At 40.8% G+C, this 19,394-nt stretch overlaps 1 protein-coding gene across 1 annotated transcript in view; it reads left to right on the forward strand.

Moving 5' to 3' along the window:
* Positions 1 to 19,394, forward strand: part of LOC107686585 (SH3 and multiple ankyrin repeat domains protein 3-like) — a 285,917-nt gene that overhangs the window by 160,509 nt on the left and 106,014 nt on the right. Inside the window, exons 5-8 of the mRNA XM_016483652.1 lie at positions 507 to 615; positions 2,240 to 2,391; positions 3,469 to 3,636; positions 14,527 to 14,643. Coding sequence (XP_016339138.1) covers positions 507 to 615; positions 2,240 to 2,391; positions 3,469 to 3,636; positions 14,527 to 14,643 — 546 coding nt within the window. The remainder of the gene's footprint in view (positions 1 to 506; positions 616 to 2,239; positions 2,392 to 3,468; positions 3,637 to 14,526; positions 14,644 to 19,394) is intronic.

The raw sequence follows: 19,394 nt of genomic DNA on the forward strand, positions 1-19,394 counted from the left end.
TTTTAGCAAATGGCTGCAATATAACAAAGAGTGAAAAATTGAAGGGGGTCTGAATACTTTCCGTACCCACTGTGTATATATATATATATATATATATATAGTTTTCATTCTTACATGATAATGGTTTGTGTGACAGGTCATGAAAAGATACTGTAAAGTTTTTGGGTGAAAGAAGCCAGCTGTAGCTAGCATTTGATTTTCTTTTCAAAGTAGACTCTCTTGTGAAAATGTTGTTCAGTGCTTTTTGAAATAATATGTTATATGATATTAAACAATGAATTGTGGATCAGGATTGCAGCATCAACAAATTTTCTAATGTATTTATTAAGGCTTTTGTCTGTGTATCTCCAAAAAGCTAAAATTAAATCATTTCTGTAGAGTCCTGTGGAGCTTTATTCCATCTCTGTTTCTTCCGCTTGTTTTTGCTTTTATCCTTCTTTTGCATTATTCAACTTGCCTCACATCTCTCTCCGTCTCTCTTTCTCTCGTTTTTCTCATTCCCTCAGGCTAACTTGAAGAAGTTTATGGAATATGTTCAGCAAAGGAACGTTGAGAAGGTATCAAAGTTTCTGGAGAAAGGGCTCGACCCAAACTTCCACGATCCAGAGACCGGAGGTAAGCGACACCACCTTTCCTAAAAAGTCAATTCACTAACATCTTCCAAATACCCAACTCTGTGTGTGTGTGTGTGTGTGTGTGTGTGTGTGTGTGTGTGTGTGTGTGTGTGTGTGTGTGCGCGCGAGAAAGTTTCTGGAGAAAGGGCTCGACCCAAACTTCCACGATCCAGAGACCGGAGGTAAGCGACACCACCTTTCCTAAAAAGTCAATTCACTAACATCTTCCAAATACCCAACTCTGTGTGTGTGTGTGTGTGTGTGTGTGTGTGTGTGTGTGTGTGTGTGCGTGCCTGAGCGTACATGTTGACTTTGCTTGGTACTGTTAAATTGGTGCCATGACCCGATCTCTCAGCGTTTATCTGTTGGCTCTGGGTCAGTCAGCAGTAGCTGAATTTGAACTGAAGCAGTCTTGCATGCTGTACGGCAATAGTGGGTATACATTTGAACCATATTTGTGTGATTGTTCGGTTTGATGATCTTTTTGGCCCCCTTAAAAGATGTTAATAATGTTGTTAAAAATGTGGAAAGGTTGGTTTCAAATAATTTATTATTTATGTGTACGGTTTGTTGTTTTAGAATTTTTTTCCCTAATACTGCTTCCTTTATCATCATAGCATGCATTAAAAAAAAATTATTTTTGGTTTTGTTTGAAATGAGAAGTGACGAGAAATAATAAATATACATATTTGTGAGAAAAATATACATATTTATTAGTAGTAGTAATAGTAATGTATTTTAGATTTTTACATCATGATCTGAAAGTATTTTTGTTAGAGTTTTGCTGAATTTTAATTCATTAGTCATCAATTTATTTTATTTTTTATTTTTTGGTTAATTCACTGCTAGCTAACTTGTATTAACATATTATATCTTAATTCAACTTCTCAAAAAATGTCACTGGCATCACATACCATGTCAAAAATGCTCATCGCACATTATTTTGCAAAATCCACTTGAAGGTTGATCAAAACCATGATCAGATCTTATTCCATACATGTGTTAAAAGTTTTAACATAAATAAAAAAAAATAGATTAAAGTCATTTCATTGTTCTAGTAGTTAAAAGCGTCCCTAATCAAAGAATCCAAAGAATTCTAATCAAAGAACTGACCTCTGGCCACGGTAATGGACAGGAATTGTCGAGTTTGTGTTTGTATACACACATGTAATTGTTACAGATAGAGCAGCTGCGACTTCCAAGTTGTGCAGCATCTCACAGTCAGTGTTAAATTTGATCACAGCCCATGTATCCTTGACCTTTGAAAGAAAGAAAGAAACGGAAGCGAAAGATGGAATCAAAATACAATAGGCTTAAAAAGACACTTCACCCAAATAGGAAAATTATGTTGTCATATTGTTTCAAACTTGTAACTCTATTTATTTTGTGGAACATAAAAGGAGATTTTTTGCCAAATTTTTCAGGGCCCATCAAGCTCCAAAAGCACCTTTAAAAAAATTATTGACAGTCCCTGTGGTTGTTGTATAAAAAAAAGAGCAGCGTGAACATTCTTCAAAACATCTCCTACTGTATTTAATGGAAGAAAGCAAGTTTTTGTTAAAGCATTCCGATAAAACGGATCAGAAATGCACCAAAAATGTCAACTGTTGTTTCTCTGTGCTCAGAATGTCCATTGACAATGGCGTCGCAGCTGGAAGGTTGTGCAGAGCTCATAAAGGTTCTGAAGAATGGAGGAGCTCACCTGGATTCCAGGACCAGAGACGGCATAACTGCCCTTCACAAAGCAGTCCGCACCAAGAACCACACGGCACTTATTGTGAGTAACGCACACACTCATCCTGCTGCGCACAATCGTACTGCCGACAATGGGAATGAACATGGGGTTCTCATACATACTTGAAAGAGACATCAGAGGTGTGTGTGTCTGTCCAGACATGAGTCATAGATTGGCACAAAGATGAAAAGCGTTCATTGACACCGGGCTGTATAAAAGCTTGCTGTGTTTTATAATGATCAGAGCAGATCTTTTGCTGGAGCAGAGGACTCTAATGTGTCATCTGAAGTTCAACTGAAAGAGGCATTTCAGTGTTGTTTTTATATGTCAATGACGTATTGATCACAACATTAAGGATAGAGAGAGGCTACCAGGGTAGTTGTCACAATGTGGTATCTCAGGAACTATAACATTTTAATTAAATCAGCATTGTTTTTATGTTGTTTTTCAAAAACCTAATTAATTATTTTCCTCCAGGTCTGTCTGTCAAACCTCACCCTTTTCCACACTGTTCCTCTTATTCATTATACAGTACCTTTTGAATGTGAACTCATGAAACGAGTCTTGAATGACTTGTCACGGCTAATAAATCGGCTTGGCCGTTGCAGTCTAGACTTATTCTCAGATAGCACACCCACAGTCCATTCACTGATCGCCCAAAAATAATGCATTACAGAACTGGTAGGAGCTAGCAGAAAATCTTCAAGGATAAGCTGCGAAGTGCTCCAGACTTAATGCCGATAGTCAAAAGTCTTCTTTAACTGGTAAGGTTGTTGGTTCAATCCCCACAAGAGGCGATCCTTGAACTTTCGCCACCATGCCCTTGAGCGAGACACATAAAGATATGCCATATGCAATTTTTTATGGAATAACACGCAGAAAATGTCCTAATACTTGAAAGATATCACTGAAATAGTCTCGGTGACAACCTAAGGCTCTGTGAAAAGCGAAAAAGAATCTGACTGTGGGGCGCTGCAACCAAACTTTGAAGCACTCTTGGCCTGTTAGTTTTCAGCATCGGGTTTGCAGACTTGTCTATTAAGGGCAGTGTTTTGGAGAAAAGAGGTAGGCTAATTGATTGGTGTAATTGAGAGAAGTGAAGATGACTTGTGTGTGCAGACGCTGCTGGATCTGGGCGCCTCTCCGGATTACAAGGACAGCCGTGGCCTGACTCCTTTGTATCACAGCTCTATGGTGGGGGGCGACCCGTACTGCTGCGAGCTCCTGCTGCATGATCACGCTCAGGTGGGCTGCATGGACGAGAACGGCTGGCAGGAGATTCACCAGGTAACACACTTGTTTTAACATGTTCTTGTTCTCAAAGGTTAATGAATCAAATGCCAAATTTATACTGCATAGATGCGCTTCTGAAGGGGCATTTACACAAACTGTGTTCAGAGGTGGCAAAAATGCATTTTCACAGCAATTACAACTGTATGCTTTGATACTAAGGGCTGACGCGGGTCAGAGCAGGTATAGTTTTGTCTGGCTTTTATGCGGCATTGCACATCTACACAGAATTTTGAGCAGGCATACAGCAGCCTTAACTCGACTGTGTAAAGACACCTTAAGCTGCAAAATTGGGTCATTCAGAAAATATCATGGTACATTTTGGTAAATGTCACATTTATATGTTCACTACTGTTCAGATGTTTGGGGTCAGTACAGTTTTTTGTTTTCTTTCTTTTTTACAATAAATTAATACTTTCATTTAGCAAAGATGCATTGAATTGATCAAAATTGACATTTTTAATGTTACAAATGTTTTCTATTTCTAATAAATGCTGTTCTTTTGAGCTTTCTGTTTGTTGAAGAATCCTGAAAAACAACACGTGTCATCGCCTCCACCAAAATAATAAGCAGCACAACTGTTTTTAACATTGATCATAATAATAATTGGTTCTTGAGCAGCAAATTAGCATATTAGAATGATTTCTGAAGTATTATGTGACACTGAAGACTGGAGTAATGATGCTGAAAATTCAGCTTTGCATCACAGGAATAAATTACATTTTCAAATATATTCAAAATGAAAATTGCAATAATATTTCACAATATTACTGTATTTTTGATCAAATAAATGCAGCCTTGGTGAACATGAGAGACTTTCAAAAACAACAAAAATATCTTACCGACCCCAAACTTTTGAATGGTATTGTAAATACATGTTCAGTATTCAGCAGCTACGCTGTGTTGAGGTCAGCCAATCATAACCCAGATCATTTACATAAAATCTAAGTATTAAAGCAGTGTGGGTCTCCTCAGGGTTAAAGAGATCAAATTACGGCTGTTTTTGATGCAAGAAATGTTGACGAACATTATAAGTGGACTTCAGGGGAAATAGTACTACAACAAAATCCTAAAAACCTTTATAGCACACACACACTCACACGGTCAGGTCACAGTTGACTTACAATCGGCTGACCCTGTGGATTACTGCGGGGTAATACAGTAGGAGATTGTCTTGCAAGGGCTTTTTCTCCATCTCTATCCATGTTCTGGAGGCTGGCCAGGCACACACACTTACTTCTAAACTATTTCTCTCAGTTAGCAGCCCCTGGTGCATTACATTTGCATTCATGACATCTGACCTTTTCAAAAGATTGAAAAGGATGAGAGAGAAAGAGAATATCAGAGAGAGACGGAAGTATCCATACTTGTGTTTTAACCTCCGCACAGGATCTAAAATTAATCACCAAGTGTCAAATATGAGTTAAAATAGGCTTTGGCAAGTAAATAAGACTGATTTGCTCAACAGTTTTCTGGTGACTTTATTAGGACATATTGTATAGCTTTCTTTATACCATCTTTGTTTATATAAACATATCAATATTGGTGTTAATGTTAATGCTAATGCTAATAATAATTATGATAATTTTATATATATTTTACACATATTATTTATGAACATTAATTAGTATTAATATTATAAAAGTTAATATAATTACTCCTAATGAACAAATATATAATATATTATTATTCTTGTTCGTATTATGTAATATAGAATTAATATTAATATTACTGTACACACACACACACACACACACACACATATATATATATATATACATACATACAAAAATAATTATAGTTGTATATTACATAATAAATACAACATATATGCACACACAATATTAGTATTATTTATTGTTATTATTATTATTTTCATTATTACTGTTTTATTATTGTTTTATCAACATATCAAAGTTATAAATATATAAATAAAGCTATGCATATTCTATTATTATTATTATGGTACTACATAATTAATATTAATATTGGTGTAAATGTTGCAGATAATAACTATTATTTTTGTTATTATTATAATTATTATTATTATTATTTTATGTACTATGTAATTAATATTAATATTGGTGTTAATGTTGACGATAATAGTAACTATTATTTTGTTTATTATTATTTTTATGTACCATATAATTAATATTAATATTAATATTAATATTGGTGTTAATGTTGCCGATAATAATAACTTATTATTTTTATAATATAGTTGCTTATACTTTTAAATAATCCTTAAATTAGCCAATTATCAAATAAATCATTAATTGCAGCCCTATTTGGCATTTAAAATTCAACTGCCAGCAGATAAACATCCACTTCCTCCCTTGTCTAGTTTCTTCTCAGGCTTTTCTTGTCTTTTTCTGTATTATTTTACAACAAACATGTTGTTTTGCTGCTTTGCAAGCAGTGATATTTACTTCAGGATATGCAAATCTATTCTTCTGTTTCTTTTTGCCGTGCTTTGAGAGGAAAGATGAGAGCTTGGGGTCTCTTTTCTGTTTATGAAAAACAGTCATTTTGCAGCCGCAGCTGAGAGCGTCACTTTTGGAAACGGATGGATAGTTGGAGGCATAGATGCCCTGAGGCTGTCTAGCTGCTGGGTCAGATAGGACTGTGTGTGTGTGTGTGTGTGTGTGTGTGTGTGTGTGTGTGTGTGTGTGTGTGTGTGTATACACAGCTGTACAGATGCCACCACTGTGAGTTTACAGTGTTTAACCCAAGGCTCATTCCCAAAATTAGATCAGGCCCAAAAATGTGACGGACATGCTATTAAACGGTGTTACCTACACCTCACAAACACACACTGCCCTCAGGAGTCTTGCCTTTAGTGTGGCAGAAAGGAGAGCAGTAGTTGACAGGACTGATTTGTGTGTGTGTTTGGGAAGGAGGGCACTTTTCCTATCGTAATATTTATTTTTCCACCACTCTCCCTTCCTTCTAATGTTCTCATCCATCTGTCTGACCTACACTTGTCATTTCTAAAGAGAACCTATGGCAACCCGAGCAAATGCCAAGTGTGTGTGTGTTTCGATGAGACTGCTTTTCACTGTAGTTTTTCTAGTTTAGATAGTCATCCTTGCACATCTGTCAGTGTGTGTGTGTGTGTGTGTGTGTGTGTGTGTTTTTTAAATGGCTGTGTATGTTGTACATCACTGAATGAATGGCTAATTTTTAATCTGAACACATTCATTCCTGTTTCTTTTGGTCTCTCATTATACATTGACAAATATAGCGAACCTACTATGCAAACACACTGAAGTAAAGCTGTTGAAGTAAAGCTAACATTAGCTCAGTTCAAAAACCTACACTGCCTACATAGACAGCATTTTAATTATGTTGCCTTCTAAGGTAACTTTTAGCCAACTTTTTAAATCAGCAAAAAAGCAATAGAAGGCAATCCCAGAATGCATTGGTACAAGCTCAATGAAAAAAAAAATCCAAGATGATGGATATGAGTTATCTACAATTTATGGTACATTTAATGTCTATATAATTAAAATAAGATCATAATATTTTTTCACATTTTTTCTTTATAGAAATCCAATTGTATCCATTTAGGAAAATCATAATATAATCTCTCACAAATATTTTGTGCAAATGTTTCAGTTTGCCTGAAATTGTCTTGCAGTGTCATTTTTTTAATTGAGTGGGTCCTGGGTTCAAAATGAGGCAACACTATCTGTATGAAATTTATTTGTAAAATCTAAGTACGTCAGAAAACATCTCGGTTACGTATGGTAACCCTCGTTCCCTGATGGAGGGAACGGAGACATTGTGTCTAGTGTACGACACTAGTGTACGGCTCTTGGGAGCCCAAACACCACTGACATCTTTAAGAAGAGGCCAGTGAAATTTGGTGTGCAGAATTTGCATAGCTGGCCACGCCCCGGACATCCAAGTATAAATAGGCCAGCGTGGCATCTGCTCACTCGTTCTGTGAGTCAAGAAGCGTCTCAACCCAATTCGGAGTTGTGGCACGAAGGACACAACGTCTCCATTCCCTCCATCAGGGAACAAGGGTTACAATATGTAACCGAGACGTTCCCTTTCTGTCATTCACGCCGACGTTGTGTCGAGTGTATGACACTAGGGGTCCCTATACTAAACGCCACAACTGCCGAACTGCGTCACGAGTCCACGGGGGCGCAGATGTTGACAAGCCACCTCTCCTCCTCATAACCTTCCAACGCCCAGGACTTCAAAGACCTCACTCTCCAACATCCAGGAGAGCCGCCATAGAGGTAGAGGTCCTTTCAGCCAGAGCCTTTTCCCATAGTAATACTCACCATAAAATAACAGCTGAAAAGTCTTGGTAGTACTGTTGGGACAGTGACTATTCCCCGGTAACATGTGAAGATCCACCTATGGACTTACAGAGGAAGTACCACATAGGGAAGGTACTGGGGTGGGCTCCGCATAAGGGGAGATCTACCAAGACCCAGAACCTATCGACAGAATGTCTGTCTAGGGGAACACTGACCCTCAGGCGCAATACAGTGGAGAATACACACATGGGGCCTCAAGAGGAGCCACTACATGTGGAGCACTAACCCAATACAAGAGTTCACTCGAGGGAACCTACCTCGTAATGAGTTCTAATAGCAAGTTCCTCCGTCGAACTTTGCTAAGAAAAAGTGCTTATGTGATGGAAGGGTAGTCCAGAGTTCATGAAAGGAACCTGAGCTGGACTGAATAAGCGCATAATTACCCTGGGGGGAGTAGCACTGGTAGCACGCTCTACACCCTGCCAGTCTCCAGAGTCAAAGAACTGATGTTCAGAACTCTAGAAGAAACTGGTTCCATTCGTAGATTATAAAATCTAGCAAATGTATTAGGTGTAGCCCAGCCTGTAGCTCTACAAATATCTGCTAGAGAGGCCCCGTTCGCCAGGGCTGCTGATGCAGCCATGCCCCTAGTAGAGGGAGCCCTCACTCCCAGTGGGCAAGGTAGGCCTCTGGCCTGATAGGCCGTTAGGATCGCATCCACAATCCAGTGGGAGATCCTTTGTCTGGAAGTATGTGCGTAGGGCTCACACTGGACACAACAGAGACAGGTCGGGGTCCCCGTCTTGGAAGGGGATAGCTTGCAATGTTACCACCTGGTCCCTGAAAGGAGTGGTGGGAACCTTGGGCACATATCCAGGCCGAGGTCTCAGGACAATGTGAGAGTCTGCCGGCCCAAACTCCGGGCATGATTCGTTAACGGAGAGGGCTTGGAGATCCCCCACCCTCTTGATAGAAGTGAGCGCAGTCAGGAGGGCCGTCTTCATAGAGAGGGCACTGAACTCAACCGACTGAAGGGGTTCAAACGGATCTCTCTGTAAGGCCTGCAAGACCACAGTGAGATCCCAAGAGGGAATGCCTCTGAAGTGCCTCTGAAGAACCTAATAACCAGGTCGTGCTTCCTCACCGATCTGCCTCCCACGGTGTTGTGGTTAGCCGCAATCGCAGCCACGTACACCTTAAGTGTAGAAGCAGACAAATGCCTGTCCAGACCTCCTTGGAGGAAGGAGAGCACAGATCTGATGCCACATCTCCGAGGGTCCTTCCCCTGGGAAGAACACCAATTCACGAAAACGTGCCACTTCAGGTCGTACAGCCGCCTTGTCGAGGGGGCTCTGGCCTAAGTAATGGTATTCACCACTGCTTGTGAAAGGTCTCTGAGTTCCTACTGGTCGCATCCAGGGACCAAACATAAAGGTTCCAGAGATCCGGGCGCGGATGCCAAATTGTGCTCTTCCCCTGAGAAAGGAGGTCCTTCCTCAAATTCCCTCAGGGGAATTTGCCAGGGAAGAACTGATGCCATGAGCACGAGCTCCGAGAACCAGGTCCTGTTGGGCCAATAAGGGGCCACAAGCAGGAGCTGTTCTCCGTCTTCCCTGACTTTGCACAGTGTCTGTTCAATGAGGAAACTGGGGAAATGCATACTTGGGTAGGGCCCTGGGTCAGCTGTGAGCCAGTGCATCCGTGCCGAGGGGAGCTTCGGTCAGGGAGTACCACAACTGGCAATGAGTAGATTCCGATGAATCAAACGGGTCCACCTGTGCCTGGCCGAACCGACTGCAAATCAGCTGAACCGTTTGGGGGTGAAGCCTCCACTCGCCCCTGAGCGAGACCTGTCGTGAGAGGAGATCTGCTACACTATTGAGGTCACCCAGGATATGAGTGGCATGCAGAGACCTGAGTCTGTGCTGGCTCCAAAGTAAGAGATGGCAGGCGAGTTGTAACATGCGATGGGAGCGAACACCACACTGGTGGTTGATGTATGCAACCGTCGCTGTGTTGTCCTTCTGGAGCAACACGTGCTTGCCTTGGATCAAGGGTCGAAACCTCCTCAAGGCCAAAAGCACTGTCAACAACTCCAGGCAATTGATATGCCAATGCAGCCGAGGGCCTGTCCAGAACCCTGATGCTGCATGCCCGTTGCACACGGCACCCCAGCCTGTCTTGGAAGCATCTGTTGTAATAATAATGCGTCTGGACACCTGTTCTAAGGGCACTCCTGCCCGTAGAAAAGAGATGTCCTCCCAAGGAATGAAGGTACGGCAACACAATGGTGTGATGTTCACACGGTGTGAGCCATGATGCCATGCCCATCTCGGGACTCGGATACGAAGCCAGCGCTGAAGCGGTCTCATATGCATCAGTCCCAGTGGCGTGACCACGGCTGAGGACACCATATGCCCCAGGAGCCTCTGAATGTTTTTGAGAGGGACCGCTGTTCTCTGCTTGAGAGCCCTCAAGCATTTCAGCACCGACTGAGCACGATCCTGAGAGAGGAGTGCAGTCATCGTAACCGAGTCCAATTCGCGAGTGAGCTAGGATCAGCCAGTCGTCAAGGTAATTGAGAATGCGAATGCCCACTACCACGAGAGGGGCAAGGGCAGCCTCCGCGATCCTCGTAAAGACACGAGGAGACAGGGACAGCCGAAGGGAAGAACTTTGTACTGATATGCCCGTCCTTTGAAGGCAAACTGAAGAAACGGCCTGTGCCTTGGTAGGATTGAGGTATGAACGTACGCGTCCTTCAGGTCTATTGCCACAAACCAATCCTGATCTCTGACACATGTTAATATGTGCTTGAGGGTTAACATTCTGAACGGAAGCTTGTGAAGGGCCCGGTTCAGAGACCTCAAATCCAGAATTGGTCTGAGTCCCCCAGCCTTCTTGGGTACAATGAAGTACGGGCTGTAAAACCCTTCTTCATTTCGGCCAGGGGAACAGCCTCGATTGTACCCTTCTCGAGAAGGGTTGCAACCTCCACCTGAAGAACAGCTGCATTCTCGCCAGGTAAACAGAATGCCCTTGAATTTGGGTGGGCTCCTGGAGAACTGAATCGCATAGCCAAGCCAAATGGTTCTGAGGAGCCATCGGGAGGGATTGGAGAGGCTTAACCAAGCATCCAGATACCCTGCCAACGGTCTCAAAGGAACCATGTTCGACGTACCTTGAGCAGGGTTCCTGTGGCTGAGCGGAGTGGAAGGCACTGTGGTAGGATGTGAGGGGCTATTTTAGAGGGGCAGGGTCCGCAGGGTCTATCACATGTGCCACCGACGGATGAGGGAACATGAGTTCGCCAGCATGCGCTGTGTTGGCTGAGTGATAGACCCTTTGCATCTGAACGTGAGGAGACAGAGTGTCTGTGTCCAAACAGGTTCTGATGCATGGTTTCAGTGTCTGGCCGTTGCAAATGGGAGGGCCAAAAACGCTGTGTGCGTGACCCAGAGAAGAAGGAAATTGACCAGGTGTTGGCTATCTTCCAGGTGGCAGACAGCCGTGGTAGAGCCGAATCCACCTCCCGTCCCCCCGTCGGAAGTGGATCCAGGCTGGCCAGATGGTCCCTCCTCCCTGGGTCGCCCGTCTCAGGAACACTTTGAAGCCTTGTGAGGGTTCCTGGTGCCCTGATGACGAGCTGGCAGTGCCACCTTCTTGCAAGTGGTGGGCCGTTGGTCAGGCTTGACTGAAGGCCCAGGCTGTTGCGGGGCCTCAGCACTCTTCGCAGGGGGCCGTCCCCGGCAACGAGCAGATGGGGGCTGCTGACTCGGGGGTGCAGGAGCAGGACCTGACCCATGCCGAGGCAGGATGTGTTTGATGGCCTCCATCTGCTTCTTCGCCAAAGAGACCAACCTGTGAAATGGGGGTGTCAAGAAAGCGTACTTTCTCGGCTTCCTGCATCTCAGCCAGGTTGAGCCACAGGTGGCATTCCTGGACTACTAAAGTGGACATCGCCCTCCATAGAGCCTGCGCCGTGACCTTCGTAGCCCGGAGGGCATAGTCAGTGAGGCTCAATCCCTCATTCGGGGCTCGCGAGCAGGACGGGGCTCAAACTCATCCGGAAACTCGACCGGTAAGCACGAAGCAAGGGAAGAACGGGAAGCTTGCGGGGATTGCCCTGGCAAAACTCCCTCCTCCCCATGCTCTTCCGCGGCGCACATCGCTGCGGCCTCATACCTGGAGGTAGAAGGACCAGAGCGGCAAGCAGCCGCGATGACTCTGGGTCTTTTGGTGAAAAACCCGAGCCACGAGCGCAACGTGCTGATGGGAAGTGCCTCGCAAGCAGGGCACGAACCATCCACAAGCGCTGCCTCAGCATGAGCATGGCCCAAACACTGAATACAAAGCTCGTGCCGATCATCTTTCGAGATATGCCAACTGCAACTAGAAACACACGGACAGAAAGCCATGATGTAGCACACAATTCCGCCCGTGTAGCTCTCAGAGAAATTGTGCTCTTTTAGAGGAAATTTGCTCTTTTAGAGATCGCTGTTGAAGCACCCAGGGGTATTCTCACAACACTTACCTGTGTATGAGTAGGGAGAGACCGCTGACCATGCCTTAGATCCAACAACGAAGAATCGAGAGGTGAATGATCACAACTTCTCAGTGAGAGACGCTGCATATGGCTCCAAAAAACAGAACGAGTGAGCAGATGCCACGCTGGCCTATTTATACCCGGATGTCCGGGCCGTGGCCAGCTATGCAAATTCTGTACACCCAATTTCATTGGCCTTTTCTCAAAGATGTCAGAAGTGTTTGGGCTCCCAAGAGCGACCCCTAGTGTCGTACACTCGGCACAACGTCAGCGTGAACTGCAGAAAGGGAAGTAAGATTTTTTTTTTACATTTATTATTATTATTATTTTGTTGTTGTTAACAGTAATTTCATAATATTATCATTAATAATAATAATGATCATTTTGTTATTTTACTAACAGTAATATCATAAGATGAAAATCTACAACAAAGATTGAATTCTTAGGAGTTTTTAAATTAAGTTTATTATTATTATTATCGACAGTGATATCATAATATTATTGTTAATAATAATAATAATAATCATGTTTTTTATTTAATAACAGTAAAATATCATAAGACCATCAACAACAACAATGAAATACTTAGGAAAAATAAGAGTGTCACGGGTTGCCTACTGTGGCAGAGATGAAGGAATGTGGAGACGAAGAGGATTAACAGGAAACAGTCTTTATTTCTCCAAATAAAGAACACACAGACAGGAACTCAAACGTAGGACGAGGGGTTGACATTCAATACCAGACAAGGGAGAACAGAACGAGCTCGAACTCAAATAGGGCAGATAACGAGGGGCAGACAGGTGATGAGGATAACTAATAACAAGGAACAGGTGATTACTAATAATGGGAAAAGGAACTGGAAGGACCAAATAAGGACAAACAGGAACTAAACAGGAATACACACGTGACAGATATTATTATTAACAGTAATATCATAATATTATCATTAATAATAATAATAAAGTTTATCATTTTTGTTATTTTACTAACAGTAATAATATCATAAGACCATAATCAACAACAATGATTAAATACTTAGGAAAATAAGTTTTTAAATTGAGTTTATTATTATTATTATTATTATTATTATCATTAGCATTAACATTAGCGTTAGCATCATTAATAGTAATATCATAATATTATTATCAATAATAATAATGATTGTTTTATTTTATTTTACTAACAATAATAATATCATAAGACCATCATCAACAACAACAATTAAATACTTAATTGGAAAAATAAGAGTTTTTAAATTGAGTTTTTATTATTATTTTCTTTTTTTATTATTATTAATAGTAATATCACAATATTATCATAACAACAACAACAATAATAATAAAAAGTTGCCTCTTTCATGTGCAACAGGACATTTTGTCAGTCAGTGTCACTGTAGCGTCTCACTGTCCAGTGATAATTCCAGCGACACATTTCTTGTTGCTGAACTTGGTTAGCAGCGATGTATTAACCATAAGGGCATCTGGACAGCGCGTCCAGCGGGTCACCATACAGAGCCATATAAATGTTTTCAAACCGCAGCAGACGCCAAAAACCTCTCCCAGACTGCATGGCCAAAGATGAGCAAACGCAACAGTGAATGTTAATTGGCCCCTGTGCTGGAGAACGATTGGTACTCGGTGGATCTTACAGCTGGGTGCCCCTGGGAGTCCCACACATGCCCCGTCACTAATCCTGCCCCACTCGCTCACTCTCTGTGTCTATCTCTCTCTCTTTTCCGCTCTTTCTCAGGCAGACAGCTTTTAAGCAGTTTTTCTACATTCCACACTCCATTAGTATGCACAGAGGACACGTTTTGAATTATGGTGGAAAGAAAAGTGACATTGATAACACCAAACAAAGGCAAACAGTTCTGCTCTTTCTCATTTCATAAAGCAAGAACATCAGGATGTGAGAGCGAGTTGTGTGTGCGTGAAAGAGAGAGGCGGCAGCTATTGTTTTACTCATTAACATGATTCTAGTTCTGTGCAGACTGCAAATTGACACAAAATGGAAACAGCCACAACGATTCAAAGTTTTTATGTGTGTGTGTTTGTGTGTCGTCAGGCTTGTCGTCATGGACATGTGCAGCATCTGGAACACCTGCTGTTCTACGGAGCGGACATGAGTGCTCAGAACGCTTCTGGAAACACTGCCCTGCACGTGTGTGCTCTCTATAACCAGGTAACACACACTCATTCACTCATACTGTATGCATTCACTTAGCAACCAGATAACACACACAAACACACATCAGACTCAGATGCTTGAACCCACAAGGACACACTCAATTATACTGAAATATCTGCACTCTTTTCAGCCAGGAAAAATGATCAGATGCAGACATTTGTGTATACGTGGCATTAGCAATTTTTATAATGTGTAATATGTTGTAATATCAGAGTTAATGAGCGTATACAAAGCAGCAAGGTCACAGATTGTTCATGCAGTCACATAGAAGCACAAAGAGTGACCTCATCCTCAGGTGTGTGTGTGTGCGTTTGTTTGTGTGTTTGTGTGTGTGGCGGGCTCATGCATTTTAATTCTGCTCTTATTAAGTATTAATGGACGCTCCCACAACACATACCCACACAAACACAAAGACAGTCCTTTAGGACTCGCCTGAAAACACATGGAGTCACAGAACTCACATGTGCTGTTCTCTCTCTCTCTCTCTCTCGCTCTCTCTCTCTCACACTATTGAAACTGTTATTGCTATTGAATCGTCTGTGAACCTGCTTTTACTGTACATCTCAATTGCCTGCTCTAATATAGAGACTAGCTGATATATTAGTTACACTAATAGGCTGAACTTTAGCTATTTTGAGGTTTGTTTGTTTTTTTGGATTGAGGATGTATATATAATACTGTAAATATAAACAGAGTTTTACAATATATACATATACTATATACTATATGTAGTATGTACTATAAATACAATTTGAGTCAATAGATAAGAGTTTATAGTATTTTTTTTTTTTTTTTAATTTGACATTAAATATGAAAAGAATATTTTGAAAGAAGTCTCTTGTGCTCATCAAGTCACCAAAGCTACATTTATTTGATCAAAAATAGTAATGTTTTAAAATATTATTAGCATTTAAAATAGGGCTGCACGATAAATCGCATGCGATATTTAATGCGCATTTTGTCAGAAAGCCGGTTCTGTAATCAGCGGTAAATCTCCATCACGTGCGTGCTTTCACATTGAGCAGCATTAACTACACAGAGCCAGAACCGGCTTTACTGATAAGATGCGCATTTAATATCGCATGCGATTTATCGTGCAGCCCTAATTTAAAATGTACATTTTCTATTTCAATATATTTTAAAATGTAATTTTTTCCTGTGATGGCAAAGCTGAATTTGAAAATATATTTTAATATCAAAAATTACCTTTAAATAGCATTAGAAATCATAAGCATTAACTACACAGAGCCGTTGTTCACTGACGAGCTGCGCAAAACCACGTTCATATTCGCGCGATTTTTTGCGCAGCTCGTCAGTGAACAACAGCTCTGTGTAGTTAATGCTGCTCAATGATGGAGATTTACTGCTGATTACAGAACCGGCTTTACTGATAAGATGCGCATTTAATATCGCATGCGATTTATCGTGCAGCCCTAATTTAAAATGTACATTTTCTATTTCAATATATTTTAAAATGTAATTTTTTCCTGTGATGGCAAAGCTGAATTTCAAACCTTCACACATGATGCTTCAAAAATCATTCTGATATGCTGATTTTCTGCTTAAGAAACATTTCTTATTATTATAAATATTGAAAACAGTTGTGCTGTTTAATATTTTTGTGGAAACCGTGATATTCAAAGAACAGCATTTATTTGAAATGGAAATCATTTGTAACAATATGAAAGTTTTTACTGTCACATTTGATCAACTTAATGCATCCTTTCTGAATACAAGTATGAATTTTTATGATTATTTGCAACATGTATGACCAAATGTGTGTGTTTGTTCTATATAGTTTGTGTCAAATATTGAGCTATATTGTACAAAATTCTGTTAAATTTTACAAAAAAACAGTACAATTATGGGATATACTTCATGGGAAACTCAATTAAAAAATGTAGAAAATAATATTTTCTAGTATGCACAAAGCTTTCTTTTATGTTTGTCGTTAGAGCTAGCTAATTAGAATTACTTTTATATAAAAGCATTCAAAGTCTATCTTAAGTCTTCATTTTGTTGGTAAGTGTGTGTGTGTGTGTGTGTGTGTGTGTGAGAGAGAGAGAAAGTACTAATTTTACAGCAGTGGTTTCTGTTTATCTTCATTCAGCTCATTATAATGAGATTAAACTACAGCTGACCTGCACTAATGTAACATCCAGTCTGGATGAAGTCAGTTACAAACAGATGAACAACATCTAAACAACAAAAACATGAAGAAAAGAGGACACCACCACGCAATGACCTCCACTTCTGAAACTTATAAAAATGGTACTCTGAGTATTACAGAAAGATCTTAGATCATAGTTGAACTGTTGACGTCTAATTAGTTTCTGTAACTTAATTTCTTCAAGTTTGGCTAGAAATGTTTGTGTCAATCGTCACATCTCAAACACAAACTCACATGTACAGCGCCAGGCATCTTGCATCTTTCTGACAGCACAGATGTGTTAGAGCCGTGTGACAGACGCACTGCAACAAGAAACAGAGCTGCTGAGACAGCAAGGAAAATCACATGCAACAAATACAGCAAAGTGTTTGTGTATGTGCTGTTCTTTAGAAACAAATTTGCTGGAAAATGTCCTCAGATGTCTGTCAAAAAGGTCCTGTTAGAGACGTTCTCTAGAGGGCAAATTAATCATAAAAAGATATGGTCAACTAGTAAGTTTCAATAATATATAACTATATAGTAATATAGTTAAAAGATTGATTGATTGATTGATTCAGTCAAAACTCCTTTTGTTGGTGTTTTCAAAAGAAAAATGCTGCATAAGTCGACAAAATTATGTTTAAATGTCCAGAAGTTGTATCTTACAGTCAGGGATAGTTTATTTTTATAACTTGCTGTATATCCAGTAGTTATATATATAGAATTAGCCTACTTTAAGAGTACGAGAAGTCCTTTGAAGTAAACTAAATCTGTCAAAAACTTTTTTTGTGGACATTCTCAGACAGAAAATTGGCTCGTAAAGAAATTGAATAATGTTCAAATTTGTATTATAGTGGTATGGCTAATATATTTACAGTGCAATATAAACAAAAGAATTTATTTGTTTAAACATAAGCTTAATTTGAAATCAGTTGGATGTCTTTATGCTGCTATACAAGCATTTGTATGCAGTAGCATGTTTCTTGCCATACTTTGACACATTTTCTAGAAAGTGTCCTCAAAAGTTAACTTAGTCTTTTTAAAATCCTTTGAGACATCCTTTGAGAAGGACAGATTACTGTCCTTAAGAGATTAAAAATGTCCAGAAGTTGTATTTTATGGTCAACTAGTATGTTTATACAATATTTCAGTATATTACATAGCAACATAATTCAAATTTGTTGTTTTATAAGTCATTTTGACTGTCCCCATTCATGTGAGTGAGTGAAGTGACATGTGGCCAAGTATGGTGACCCATACTCGGAATTAGTGCTCTGCATTTAACCCATCCAAAGTGCACACACACAGCAGTGAACACACACACACCGTGAACACACACCTGGAGCAGTGGGCAGCCATTTTTATGCTGCGGCGCCCGGGGAGCAGTTGGGGGTTCGGTGCCTTGCTCAAGGGCACCTCAGTTGTGGTATTGAAGATAGGAGAGAGCGCTGTACATTCACTCCCCCCACCTACAATCCCTGCCGGTACGAGACTCGAACCCGCAACCTTTGGGTTGGGTCTAACCATTAGGCCACGACTTCCCCCCCTTCATACAGTATTTCTAGGTAAATGTGTTTGTAAGTTTGTTTCAATTCATATTCTAAAGGACCAATTTTGTAAACAGTGTTCTGAGAATTTTGCTAAATCTGTCAAAAACTCCCTTTGTTGAGGTTCTCAAAAAGAAAATAACTCATAAAAAGAATAAATGAATGACTTTAGATGCAAAAACCTCTAATGCCGGGTTCAGACTACACGATATTTTTGTCGGTCACGATAGTCACTTTGTCAGATTACACGATTTTGACTCCTAAAATCTTGTCATGTCATGGACAAGAAACATGTCAGACTACACATTGCTTCCCGACCATTCATCGCGTGCCGTCTTTAATGATGCGCGTGATGTCATCGAGAAGGCGGAACTAGCGACTGACTCCCGAAAACAAGAGTGTAAACATTGCTGAAGCGCTTCCGCTATAGTTCTCCAGAATTTTTCTTTCTTTGTTCTGTCGTGGTAGTCCCTCGATGACACATCATACAGGCAGGAGTACTGTTGCCACAGCTCCACGAACCTTTCCTCCATCTCATAATTCCACCTAGCAGCACCATCATCTCTCTTTCGTTTTGCCATGTTTGAAACCTGTGTATGAAAGAGCTTCTGTGCTGCTATTGGTCAACGTCACCAATGTAACAGAACTCGTCGTGGACGACGGAAAAAAAATGAAACATGCTAGTCTTTGTCGTGATGTCGTGAAGCATCGCAGACGCGGAATCGGTTGACGTCCACTATGACACGCTGCACGAGCTGAAACGATGGAATCTTGCGTCCCGACGCCCATTGTCGTTTACGAATCTCCACGACACCCTACGTCAAGCAAATCGTGGCAAAATCGGGCTAAAATCGTGTAGTCTGAACCGGGCATAACATCTTCCATTCCTGCACTTTATCGCAGCGTTTGTATGTGTTGTTTATGGGCTGAAGTGTGTGCTGTTAAGTGACATTATGAGTCTGTAACTGAGCTGTCATTTGCAGAATTTGTTAAATCAGTCTGCACTTGTTGTTGTTACTGTTATAAAGCGTCATGTTGGGTCGTTCTCA

This window comes from Sinocyclocheilus anshuiensis, unplaced genomic scaffold (genome assembly GCF_001515605.1).
Source record: "Sinocyclocheilus anshuiensis isolate Anshui unplaced genomic scaffold, SAMN03320099.WGS_v1.1 scaffold733, whole genome shotgun sequence".
Taxonomy (NCBI): Eukaryota; Metazoa; Chordata; class Actinopteri; order Cypriniformes; family Cyprinidae; genus Sinocyclocheilus; species Sinocyclocheilus anshuiensis.